This window comes from Equus asinus, chromosome 13, assembly GCF_041296235.1.
Source record: "Equus asinus isolate D_3611 breed Donkey chromosome 13, EquAss-T2T_v2, whole genome shotgun sequence".
Lineage (NCBI taxonomy): Eukaryota > Metazoa > Chordata > Mammalia > Perissodactyla > Equidae > Equus > Equus asinus.
In genome coordinates, this window is record NC_091802.1 from 18,609,255 (window position 1) to 18,622,749 (window position 13,495).

A 13,495-nucleotide genomic window follows, 5' to 3' on the forward strand; every position below is an offset into this window, starting at 1 on the left:
GTTCTTTTCTCTGTAGAACATGGTTCTGTGTTATGAAATTTGCCCATCTTTTAAGTGGAAACCACTTCATCATGCCTTTTGAAGCTTCATTAAATGAATTTTCTTTGGTTGCAGTCAAAGACAAGTAGTATAGTATAGTGTAAAGCTTGCAGAAGGCATAGTTAAGGAAGAACACATGACAACTAATAAACTTAGGTATGTTGGAAGATCAACGAATACAATGATTTTTGAAAGGGCTAAAGAACTTAACTAACCCTGCTCATTCTTTCTCTCGTGCACTATATACTTTAAGAATTGGAAATATGGTATGCCAAAATCATCAGATAAATCCCTGAACCCAGTGAAGAAAAAAATCATTTAGACTAGGATCTTACCAAATAAAGGAGGGAAATTATTATACTGGAATAAGAATTTTAGTAGCTCTTGATTGGGAAGTATTGATCAGAGGAGAAAAATATAATATAGGAGAAAAAAGTCATTAGGGAGAATAAGTTAAGTTAGTAAATTCAGGAGAAACTTGCAAGCCAGTCAGACTTAAGAAGTGAATCAGACCTTGTAGAGGCAGAGAGGTACAACAAGAAGAGAAAATAGGCAGAACTGTGAAATGGTTTGGATTCTTTTAATCCCAAGAATGAGCATAGCCAGGTACAGAGAAGCAATCTCACTATGTAGAGCTATGGTCTTAGACAAAACACTCTACAATATATTCCACTCCTGATTACTCTGACATTTTCTATTTTCCCACCAGCAGTACACAAGGGTTCCAATTTCTCCACATCCTTGTCAACACTTGCTATTCTCCATTTTTTAAATTATAGTCATACTACCTAAGCAACAAAAGCAAAAGTAAATAAGTGGGACTATATCAAACTTAAAAGCTTCTGCATAGCAAAAGAAACCATCAACAAAATGAAAAGGCAACCTACAGAATGGGAGAAAATATTTGCAAATCATGTATCTGATAAGAGGTTAATGTCCAAAATATAAGCAACTCATACAACTCAATAGCAAAAAAACAATCCAACTAAAAAATGGGCAGAAGAAGTGAATAGACATCTTTCCAAAGAAGACATTTAACTGACCAAAAGGCACATGAAAAGATGTTCAACATCACTAATCATCAGGGAAATGCAAATTAAAACTACAGTGAGATCTATCACCTCACACGTGTTAGAATGGCTATTATCAAAAAGACGAGATAAGAGTTGGTGAGGATGTAGAGAAAAGGGAACTCTTGTGCACTCTTGGTGGGAATGTAAATTGGTGCAGCCCTTGAAAAACAGTATGGAGGTTCCCCAAAACATTTAAAATAGAATTACCATATGATCCAGTAATTCCATTTCTGGGTATATATCTGAAGGAAGTGAAATCATTACCTTGAAGAGATACCTGCACCCCTATGTTCATTGCAGAATTATTCACAATAGCAAAGACATGGAAACAACCTAAGTGTCCATCTACAGATGAACGGATAAGGAAAATGTGGTATATATATACCATGGAATATTATTCAGCCATGAGAAAGATGAAAATCCTACCATTTGTGACAACATGGATGGATCTTGAAGGCATTATGCTAAGTGAAATAAGTCAGACAGAGAAGGACAAATACTGTATAGTATCACTTATATGTGGAATCTAAAAAAGTCAAACTCACAGAAACAGAGGTTAGAATGGTGGTTTTCAGGGGTTGAGGGTGGGGGAAATGGGGAGTTGTTGGTCAAAGGGTACAAACTTCTATTATAAGATGAATAAGTTCTGGGGAACTAAGGTACAGCATAGTGATTATAGTTAACAATACTGTATTATATACTTGAAAGTTGCTAAGAGAGCTCTTTTTCTCACTATAAAAAAGAAATGGTAATTATGTGAGATGATAGAGGAGTTAATTAATGCTACTGTGGTAATCATTTCAGAATATATAAGTGTATCAGATCAATACATTGCACAGCTTAAACTTACACAATGCTATATGTCAATTATATCTCAATAAAGCTGAAAAAATTATAGCCTTACTAATAGGTGTAAAGTGGTATCTTGTAGTTTTAGAACAACCCATGTTTTAATTGTATATATGTCATAGTGCTGGAAAACTTGAAGCCAAGTTGTTACTACAACTTAAGTAAGAAAATTCTTATATTTTTACCTTTTTTCATAGAGTCTTTTTCCATTCCCTCCTTGTATGTGTACAAGAGTTCATCAACTTCCTTCAGATCCAGGAACCCTGAAGCATCACTGTCCCACCTCTGAAAGAGGGCTTCTAGGAGAAGTCCCCGTCGGACTTGGGAAACATTTTGTCTAGCCTAGGGTACAAGCAGGATAACAAAGCACAGAAGACAACTGGCGTCTTGTGTTTATCTCCCTCAAAGTGCAGCACTTTTTATCAAAACAGCTTTATAAAAAAAGCTGGGGGTCCAGCCTGGTGGTGCAGCGGTTAAGTGTGCACGTTCCGCTTCTCGGCAGCCCAGGGTTCGCTGGTTCGGATCCCGGGTGCGGACACAGCGCTGCTTTGTAAGCCATGCTGTGGTAGGCGTCCCACATATAAAGTAGAGGAAGATAGGCATGGATGTTAGCTCAGGGCCAGTCTTCCTCAGCAAAAAGAGGAGGATTGGTGGTAGTTAGCTCAGGGCTAATCTTCCTCAAAAAAAAAAAAAAAAAAGGCTGGGACTAAGCATGATATTAATGGGAAAATGAAGTATTTAATTTTAATCCTCTAAATACCATTTCTCTATTTCACCTCTAGACCAAAAAATAGGCATTCTCTGCATTGGACTAACGCATTGGACTAACGTTTTAGTCCAAAACACATTAACTTAAGAAGGGGACTACACTCTTTAAGAATTTTTCTTTCATTCCTCTCCACCCTCTAGCTGGTTGTTCAGGAATATGATAAACACATGGGATGCTCTGCCTGGCTTCTTGGTGGGATAAGTTTTGTAGCAAAGGGGGATGAATAGCAGTGTTCAAACAATAAAAAATGATTGTGTTAAAAAATTCTTTTTTTTTTTTTTCTCCCCAAAGCCCCAGTTTGTAGTTGTAGAGTTCTTCTATGTGGGATGCCATCTCAGCATGGCTTGATGAGCGATTTGTAGGTCCACACCCAGGATCCAAACTGGCGAACCCCAGGCTGCTGAAGCAGAGCGTGCGAACTTAACCACTACTACACCCAGCTGGCCCCAAAAATTCTTTTTTATATTTAACATTGACCTAACTTGTCATTGCTATTATTTACATTTTAGGTTTTTTACTAGATTAATTATATCAATTAGATAGTAATTAAATTAATACCTAGATAGACAATTCCTAAAAGAAAGTGAATATATACCATTTGTTTAAATGGGGGGAACTGCAATTGAGGAGGCGAAAGGGATATCAACTCTAGAATTAGGTTGAGAAAACTCCTAAGGCTTATGAGACTACTGAATATTCCTGGTGAATCCAATTTGCATATTTCATATAAGAGCACATAAATTGTTTATAATTTATAAGAATGTGTGTGCATTTATCTACCACCTAAGCAAGTAGTAAGTCCTTAGGAAACATATCCTACATGGATGCACATGAATAAAAGTATATATCCAAGACATAATCATACCCCTAGGTATGTGCATTTGTAAATGTACTCACACAGCAGAAAGTGAAGAAACACACATCTTTGCACACACACATATCTGCACCTCAAAAATCTGTTCTTTAAGCTTCAGAGGAGGAAAAACAAAGCTGTACAATCTTCTGCCACCAGCAATCATGTTATGATTAGGGGAATGAGTTTTCCAGAGTTTGATCTTAGAACATTTGACAATAAGATAAAATATTTAATGGCCATGCTCATTGAAATAAAGTGATAAGTTTGGTAGCAAATTTTTTAAGAAAGAGCCACAGTAGGAACAAGTGAGGTTGAGAGATTTACTTATAATAGTGACCTCATGTGTTTCATTGATAAATAATATTACTCACCTGTTCTAAGCTACTCATTTTCTCTTCTTTTGTTTCAACATAGCCTCTCTTGAAAAAGGCGGTGAGGGTCTCACTGACACTCAAGGGAGTATCTTCACCAACGAATGTCTCAAGGAGTTGTACAAACTGGAGCAGGTCGAAGGAAACTCCATTGAAGGCACTCCTACCTTTTACTTCCTTGTAAGACTGACTATTTCTGATAATTGAGTGTAGGTCTATTAAGCAGGAAACATACACAAACAGTAAAGTGAACAGTTTTCTCAAAGCTTTGGGAAAATATATGAGTACCTATTGTAATAGACATCTGCTATTTTTTTCCTGTCAGGAATCCATGCTCCCTTTATGAGGACGGTGCCCTCCTTTTTTGCTTTGGGAAAACATCTCTCCCCCATTGTCAGTTTAGATGAATCAGGTGGTCCTGAGCCTCCCTGACCCTTGCTTCAAAGTTGGCCATGTGATATAGGTCTGGCCAATGATTCATATATGACAGCAATGTAATCCACTATAGGCCAATGAGAATTAGCCTCAGATCTTTTTGGGGAACTATTGGGGAAGAATCACTCTGATTCCTGAATTAGTAGGCTGTAGGCTTAAAAATACTCTTATGACGTCTTTGCCACATATGGGTAAAACTACCGAAAACTGAAAGTTACACAGAGAACAGGGCTGAGAGGCAGAGAGACAGTGTTCTGTTGCTATTGTCGAGCCCTTAGATTCAGTTGTGCCTGACGCCAGCTGCTGTCTGGACTTGCCAGTTAAATAAGTTCATAAATACCACCACTATAAGCTCTCCCCCAAAGAGTTTTGACTAATATATTCATCTTGAAGCTCAATGTTATAATATCTCACAAAATGTCAGCCATGACTTATATTTGATTTATTCATTGATGGAATCATTCAAGCTCTTATGTCTTCCATATGAGATTTGGTGTGACTTAAAAATGATCACCCATGCAATTTTTTTAAATGGTAAAGCAAAACTGAAATAAAGAAGTATGACCAAGAGAAGAAGAACATGAACTAGCAGGCCAAAAGAGCTTGACCAATGCCATGCATTTCCACCAAAATATTTTGAGGATAGAAAGTTTATTTGGCCCAGGCTTAAATGAGAAAAAAAATTGTAGATAGGAAGAAAACAGTCTTGATCTAATAGTTCTACTACTTGTCGATGAAAGGTAAAATGATAAAATAGCATTGTAGTAAAATATGAGTACTTATTGGAACAATCATCATTAAATACATGGTTTATCTGAGAGCTAAAAGCTACTCATTGTTCTTCTGTTGAGTATATCTTTGTGTATAAGTCTTCAAAAATAAGATAGATTCTCACCTGTCTCACATGTTGGAATGTGGAACTACCAGGGAGAGGAATAGCTGGAATGATTTTTATTGAATTCTAATATCTAATATCTGACTCTCTTTGTATACCTGGATCATAGCTTCAAAGCAGTTGTACAGCCACATAATGGTAAAAAAAAATTTGTATACTATTGCATATGTTTTAAAGCAGAAGAGCATTCATCAATAGCACACACCTGCATGTACACTACCACCAAAAACATTCATCTTGTATGTGTTTAGATCCATCAATTCAGGGACAAAAATAATGCAAGAACCACGCTGCCATTGTGACTTGGTTAAGTCCAATCTTTATCATGGGGTACCACAGTAAATTAAATTCATCCAATGGACTGCCATCTATCCTTCCTAGTTTTATTGTTAACATGTACCTGTGAACCTGGAGTTATCATAGATTAAGTTTGCCTGTTCCTCCTCTTCACATTTGGCATACTTCTTCTTCCAGTTACAAGTCAAAAGTTCACCTATGAAATACACATTCTATAACACAACTAACTTGACTTCACTTTCACAATGTTTTTATTCTAGAGTATAAATGAAAGGAGGATTAAATGAAGAGTCACCTGACCATAACTTTCCTTCTATTTTTTGGGACTTCGGTTCACAGGCTTTGTCTTTCTGAACTTCTTTTTGTGCAGCTTCTAAAAGGTACAAAAGAAAATGCCTATGAATTGGACATTATATATTCTATTATACATTCTTAAGTTAATGAACGAGAGAAATGCCTTGCATATAGAACACCTTTCTTTCAGATACTTTCCCATATTTATTGTGTCATAATCAACCACAGTGATATCACTTAATAACTTTAGTTGTTGTGAGCAGATGTGTGACAAAAGCTATTTGTTGTACCCCAATTGGGCCATGCAAAATAAGGGCTACATTTCCTAGCCTCCCTCACAGCTAGCTATCACTATATTCCTAAATTCTGACCAACGAGATGTGAAGGGAAGTGATGTGATGTCTATCTTTCTCCTTTCTCCTTACCTGCTGGTCAGAATACAGACATGGTAGTGAGCCATCTTGGACCATGTGGTTGGAAGAGACAAAAGATAGAAGGAACTTGAGCCACTGCTGATTTCATGGGGCCAAGCTGTCATAAGTTTTGGCTTTCATATGAGAGAGAAAGTTCTCTCTTGTTTAGACATTGTTATTTTGTTTTGTTTTTGTTTATTTTTTTTAGAGACTGTCTTTTGGATCACTGTTACACATAGCCAAAATTAAGTCCTCACTAATATAACATCCGATTGAATAGTAACTTCACTTAATTTTTTACTTGCATGCCTACTATGTGAGGACAGCCAGAAATTAGTAGCCCTGTTTTGTGGAGAAATAAACATAATGCTGAAAAAATAAAAGATTTCAAATTAGTTAATGATAGTGTAGAAACTAGAACACAGGCTACCCATCTATTAGGAGTTTTAAATAAGAATTTTCTTTGGGACTTTGGGACTTTGGAATTAACGAGCAGAACTTAAAAAAATGTAAGCCTAACTGAGGTCTTAAGTGGTATTGAGATTGGCTCTCTAAAAGGTTAGAATTTTTCAACAAAAAGGGAATATATTGGCATAAGCAATTCAGAGGAAAAGTCTTCCACAGAATAAATATTTGAAATGGAGGGTGCTTTCTGTCTTAAATATGAATTTCAGAAACTCTTCTAGAAGATATATCTTATATATAACTGAAAAAAGCAAGATCCATTTTATAGTTGAAAAAAGAAATTTTAAAAAGTGGATTTTAATATCAGACTACATTTAAAACAAAAGGGCTTTGAATGCCTCTTCAGAGGTCCAATGAAAATTTCTATATGCAACATTATATGATTTATTCCTTACAAATGGACTTTTGGTGCAAAAAGAATTCTAGGTAAATTGAGAATACAGACATTCTGGTTTGCATTTAATTGATTGTTCAAGGTCTAGACTCAGGCTGAATAGCAAAATATATCTGAGATTTGCATGACCTGATATGCCAGAAAAGAGCCTAATTGAAATGAGTATTTTCCGAAAAGATTTTAAAAATCCCTCTGCAAAACAGGGAGCTGATGTTGTAGAACTGCATTACTACCTGAAAGACGATCTCTACTACTCGATGTTGGAATTTGCTCTTGCAATTCAGAAGACATGAATAATTCCTCTTCATATGCTTGCTCCTGAGTCCTCTCTTCCTCCGGAGGGATTTCAGTGTACTCCCTAGATTTTTTACTTTCTCTTAAGATACTACCTCTCCCTGATTGTGAAGTTGAAATTCTCTGTTGTTTTTCTGGAATTGTCTCTCCAGGTGGTTCTTGTTCTGCAGTTGACCTTTCGTGTGGTTCTTCTATTAGTGACTTTCTGCGTGGTCCTTGTTCTGTTACTGAATCTCTACGTGTTCCCTGTTCTGCAACTGACTCTCTGCGTGGTCCTTGTTCTGTTACTGACTCCCTGATTGATGCCTGTTCTGCAGCTGACCCTCCATGTGGTCCCTGTTCTGTTACTGAGTCTCTGCGTGATCCCTGTTCTGCAATTGACCCTCTGTGTGGTCCTTGTTCTACTACTGATTCTCTACGTGTTCCTCCTACAGTTGATCCTTTGTGTGGTTGCTGTTCTGTTACTGCATCTCTGCGTGCTCCTTGTCCTGTTACTGACTCTCTACGTGTTCCTTGTTCTGCAAGTGACCCTCTGTGTGGTCCTTGTTCTGTTACTGACTCTCTGCGTTGTCTTTGTGCTGCTATTGATTCTGTGTAATGTCCTTCTTCTGCAGTTGATGCTCTTCGTGGTGGTCTTTGTTCTGTTATTAACTCTCTACTTGATCCTTGTTCTGGAGTTGATCCTCTGTGGCTTCCTTCTTCTGTTACTGATTTTTCTCCAGTTGACTCCCTGTCTTGTTTTTGTTCTTTGGTTGAAATTCCATTTGGTTCTTGTTTTGCAGTTGTCCCTCTCTCTTGTTCTGGTGAGCTTGGTAGTAGTGTTGATTTTCTGTGTTTATCACGTTTACGTTGATCTTCTGAATTGTCTAACAATTTACTTTGGGGTTTGCTAGCACGTTTTTCAGAAAGTAATGTATTCATCTCTAAAAGGACTTTGTCAAAGTCTTCATAAATGTGTTTCTGATTATCCGTGTCTCCCCAGAACTCAAGCAAGTCTATCTCTTCAAATTCAATGAATGGCCCTAATGCAGAAAACAAAACATTTACCTAAACAATTGATCTTATAATGCAGAATCAGAGCTAGTAAATTAATGCAAAAAAGCATTGAGCACAGTGATTGTAATATATGCCTACTGCTTTAAATAAATATCAGTTACCTTTCCCTGCAACACAATAAAAAGCAAAAAGGTACCCAAAGGAACATAAAAGATGTCCACTACTGTAAATTAGAAATCATTCCTTCCAAAAAGGTGTGGTTTTAGAAATGAACACATCTTCCACCTCAAACACCTTTTCAATATCTGCAATATCAAAATACAAGTCAGTGTCTATCCATGACAATCTTTACTGGGCTATGTTTTTTCCAATATTTATTTTCTCCCACTTCCCTCTTCCCTCTCTTTCTTTTTTCTGCATTCCTCAACTCTTTCTTCCACAACTTATGTGACATCTGGTTCAGAATTCCAGGGAAAGATTGGATAGCATTCACCCGAATCCCTCTCTTTAACAGTAACAGGGGCTGGCCCCACGGCACAGTGGTTAAGTTCAGCACACTCTGCTTTGGTGGCCTGGGTTTGCAGGTTCAGATTCCAGGTGCGAACATACACCACTTGTCAGCCATGCTGTGGTGGTGACCCACATATAAAGTGGAGGAATATTGACACAGATGTTAGCTGAGGGCTAACCTTCCTCAGAAAACAACAACAACAACAAAACAACACTGGTGTCCAGAACTACAGAGAGTGGGACTCATACCACAAGACTGTCCTCCTCCCTCCCAAAATGTTTAGTATTTAAGCTATAAAATTGTGATTCTCACAGTTTTCAGGAATACTCTATGTATATCACCCACAGATTTTTAAGTATTCAAGTAATAAATTTTCACACAGAACTAAAATATTGACATTCTTTGGAAAACTCATCCATTCAAAGACTTTCCCTTTAAAAAATAAAAATAAAGCCCATAATCTTGTTTTTCTTGGTAGTAACATAAAAGAGATTTTACTGTATAGGTACAGTAAAGGTGTACAAGTAAAAATGCTTGGGAGAGGGAACATTTTTCTTAGAATTCCAAGTTTGACTCTAAAACTGGAATTATCATTACCAACTTAATTTCCAAAACTTTCAGATTGTCAGTAAAGCATCCCCTTGTTTGAATGAATTTAAAATTGAGTTCTAGCTGAGTTCTGACTTGACAACTTTTAGTATTGCACCATGGTGAAAAATACATCTAGTCGTGATGAAGAGTAAATTTTGTGGCGAATAAGCAACTAGATATAGCTATCATGGTCTAAGGGAGACATTATGTGAAGAGATTCCATGGGGATCAAATGACCTTGTATTATCATATCAGTGTACTGCCTCACTCTGGCTTGAGCATACTACCTCTGCATGGCACTTACATTGCCTTGGGTTTCGAAGAAAACTTCTGAGCATTTTTGAAGTTTGGTCATAGAACATTTCCAGCAAGGCCAGTGTCCTCTGCCGATCCAAAAACCCTACCTAAGCAGAAAGTTTGAAATTAGTTGTTACAAGAGATTTGAGATATTTATGTAGATGGAATATGGCTTCTTGAAGCTTTTATCATCACCACCATCATTATGTAAATAAAAGCTGCAGAGTCAAAATCAGGAAAGCTATATCTTGGCTTTAGGCTTATACTCTACTTCTTGTTCTGTAACATGTCAAAATGCTTTACATTTAGTAGATGCTTAACAAATATTTGTTGTTACTGACTGAATTTCTAAATCTAATGTACAATGTTCAGTTCTTATCTAATCTGACCTGAGCATGATACTTGGAACAATTAACTGCTCCCAACTTGTTCTTTTTTTGCATCGTTTTTATTTTGAGAAAAATGTTAATTCCAGAAATATAGAGAAAATCATAAAAGTAACACTTGTGTTCCCGATACCTAGAAATGATGATTGTTAACATTTTGTGAATGTACTTTAAAAATATATAACTGATATCATAGTACATGTGTCCTTCTTAAAATTGCTTTTATTTACTCAACATTGAGATACAATTCATGTATGTAAAGAAATATATTTTATTCCTTTTAACTGCTGTATGATATTCTATAATATGAAAACATCATAATTTTTAAAAACATTTCTCTATTTATGGGCGTTTAGATTGTTTCCAGTATTTCGATACCAAAGTAATGCTGCAATGGATATCCTTATACACAACTCCTGTGTTACACGTGCAAACATTTCCCTAGGGTAAATAGTTAGAAGCGTAATTAATGGATTGTATATTACGTGCATTTTCAACTTTAGTAGTTATTGTCAAATTGCTGCACAAAATACCTATACCAATTTACATTCTCACCAGCACCAAATGAGGATATTTCTCCATATCCATGCCAATACTTGATATTGTTAGAGTTTATAATTTTTTCCAACTCGTTGAATAAAAAATGGTATCTAATTATTTTAATTTGCATCTCCCTGATTATTGGTGAGATTAAATATATTTTCATATGTTTATTATGTATTTGGGTTTCCTCAACTATGAATGGCTTTTTCATGTCCTTTCCCATTCTCCAATTGTGAAAAAGTTGTCTATTTCTTATTAATTTGTAAATTTTTGATAATGATCATTCTGTTATCTATATAGCAAATATCATTTCTCAGTTTATCTCTTATCTTTTAATTTAACTTTTGGTGAGGTGAGTTTAGCCATATCAATGTTTTTAATTTTTAGGTAGTCAAATGTATCAATCATTTCCTCTATGGTTTGTGTTTTTAGGGGTATTCTTTAGGAAATATTACTTGTACGGATTACCTATACCTGCTCTATATTTGTTTCTAAAACATTTAAAATTTTGTTTTCCACATTGAGATCTCTGATCACATGGGACTCATTTTTCCTCATTAATGAGGTTAAAATCTAATTTTTTTCCCAATATGGAAAACCAATTGTCCCAATATTATTTCTTAATTAGTCCCTTCCCACTGATTTATATTGCTATCCATGTCATACACTAAATTCTCACATTCTCGTGGGTCTGATGCCAGGTTCAATATTCTATTAGTATAACTTTATTTTTAAAAATCAGGAAAATTCTCCCCAACTTATCCTTCCTTTTGTAGTGGTTATTGCTATATTTGGACCTTTATTTTTCCATATAATTTTTAAAAACTAAACCTTTTAAAAAATACAACATACACACAGAAAAGTACAAGATAATTAGTGTATGGTTTTATGAATTATCATAGTATAAATACACACAGCAGCTGTTTCTTTTTATTTTTTAAAGATTGGCACCTGAGCTAACATCTGTTGCCAGTCTTCCTTTTTTGTTTTCCTTCTTCTTCTCCCCAAAGCCCCCCAGTACATAATTGTATATTCTAGTTGTGAGTGCCTCTGGTTGTGCTATGTGGGACACCGCCTCAGCATGGCTTGATGAGCAGTGCCATGTCCGCACCCAGGATCCGAACAGCTGAAACCCTGGGCTGCCAAAGTGGAGCGTGCGAACATAACCACTCAGCCATGGGGCCAGCCCCAGGAGCTGTTTCTTAAAGGATAGTTAACTTTGGTAGAGGGTACAGTTTTACTCCAAAATTTGAGGGATCTACACTAGGGTTCTACTATTGCAACTCGCCATAGCATTCCAATTTGCCCTGGACATTCCAAATGCTGTAGGATCTTCTAGGCTTATGATAAGGCACAAGGTAAAGAAGAATTTTTGCACTGCAGCCTAGAAAGCCTACGAAGCCTCTTCTTGCTCTGGGACCCACTCTGGCAGCTGATGGCTCCATTAATATGTAAGTGTAGCACATATGAATGTGGTGACCCTTGTTCCTAAAATGTAAAAAGGTCCAACAAGCATTGTGCCTCTTTCTTAGTGGTAGGTGGCACAGGGTACAGCAATTTGCCTCGTATTTGAAAGAGATATCTTGTCATGCTTCAGACTACTGGACTGCTAGAAATTTTACTAAGGTACTAAATCCTGAATTTTTATGGTTTTTATCTCCCACTTTTGACACACATGGGTCTTACAAGGCATCTAATGCTTCTTCCAGCTCATGAACTCCAATCAACGTGATGGAAATCATCAAGGCAGTGGACCTGTATGCCGATCTATGATATGTCAATAAAATCAAGGTCTCTGCGTCCTAGATTATAATAGAAAGAAAGAGAGCTGTCTTAGCACTATGAAAAGGCAGTGAAAGTATACTGCTGTTCCTGACAAGTGAAATCAAACAAATCAAACTTTGTAAATTGCTCTAGAGGACATAGTTTGACAGGCCAATAGTTGTGAATGAAGGGGCTGTGTCAATTTGGTCCAATAAAGATTCCATATCTTAAATAGCAGCTGCGAATGGAGTCACAATAATCTGCAAATATTCTTTAAGAGCTATCTACCTTCTGCATAGGCAAAATAGGAGAATAGATAAGAATGTGATAGGATTACTTCTTCTGAATCCTTCATATCATTCTTGTATTTTCATATCTAATCTCTGTGGAATTACTTTGTTTTTGTTATCTGTTTTTTGCCATTCTGGCAGACAGAGCAAGTTCAGAAGTTTCTATTTGATCCTTCCTACCATAATAGCCTTCAGCCCCCAATTTGTGAGGATTCTGCTAGTTGCTGAGTACGTCTATTCCAACTATACATTCAGGAACCAGACATAAATACAGTTAAATCCACAGATTAATTTGGCCTGTGATATAAACCTTGACCAAAATGGCATTTATCACCTGACATCCATAAGCCCTAACTTTAACCAACGGTCCACTAGGGCATTTTGGGCTCCTAGAGATTAATGTTAATTTAACAGTCAGTATCTGATAATCTCTGAAAGTCTGGGATATTTCCCTTTTTCCAACGCATATTAACCCCAGTAAATGACTACAGACGCTTTGAGGAAGACTTGGAGTAAGATCTACAGTATATGCTTGCGGCAGTCTTGTAGGATTCTTCCTCAAGAGAATAGCCTCCTGTTCAATCAACGAGTTCTGGGTGTGTAAACTGGCTTAAGTCTGGCAACTGGATGAGAAGCCAAGATTCTCCATTGTGGTATCTCAACTCATGTTTCT

At 36.6% G+C, this 13,495-nt stretch overlaps 1 protein-coding gene across 2 annotated transcripts in view; it reads right to left on the reverse strand.

The window, feature by feature from the left end:
- Window positions 1-13,495, reverse strand: part of EFCAB5 (EF-hand calcium binding domain 5) — a 135,991-nt gene that overhangs the window by 41,428 nt on the left and 81,068 nt on the right. For both annotated transcript variants that reach the window (XM_014827053.3, XM_070482650.1), the window contains 6 exons: window positions 9,847-9,946; window positions 7,384-8,466; window positions 5,880-5,957; window positions 5,688-5,780; window positions 3,958-4,172; window positions 2,147-2,303 (listed from right to left, as the gene is read on the reverse strand). In XM_014827053.3, the coding sequence (XP_014682539.3) occupies window positions 2,147-2,303; window positions 3,958-4,172; window positions 5,688-5,780; window positions 5,880-5,957; window positions 7,384-8,466; window positions 9,847-9,946 (1,726 nt within the window). The remainder of the gene's footprint in view (window positions 1-2,146; window positions 2,304-3,957; window positions 4,173-5,687; window positions 5,781-5,879; window positions 5,958-7,383; window positions 8,467-9,846; window positions 9,947-13,495) is intronic.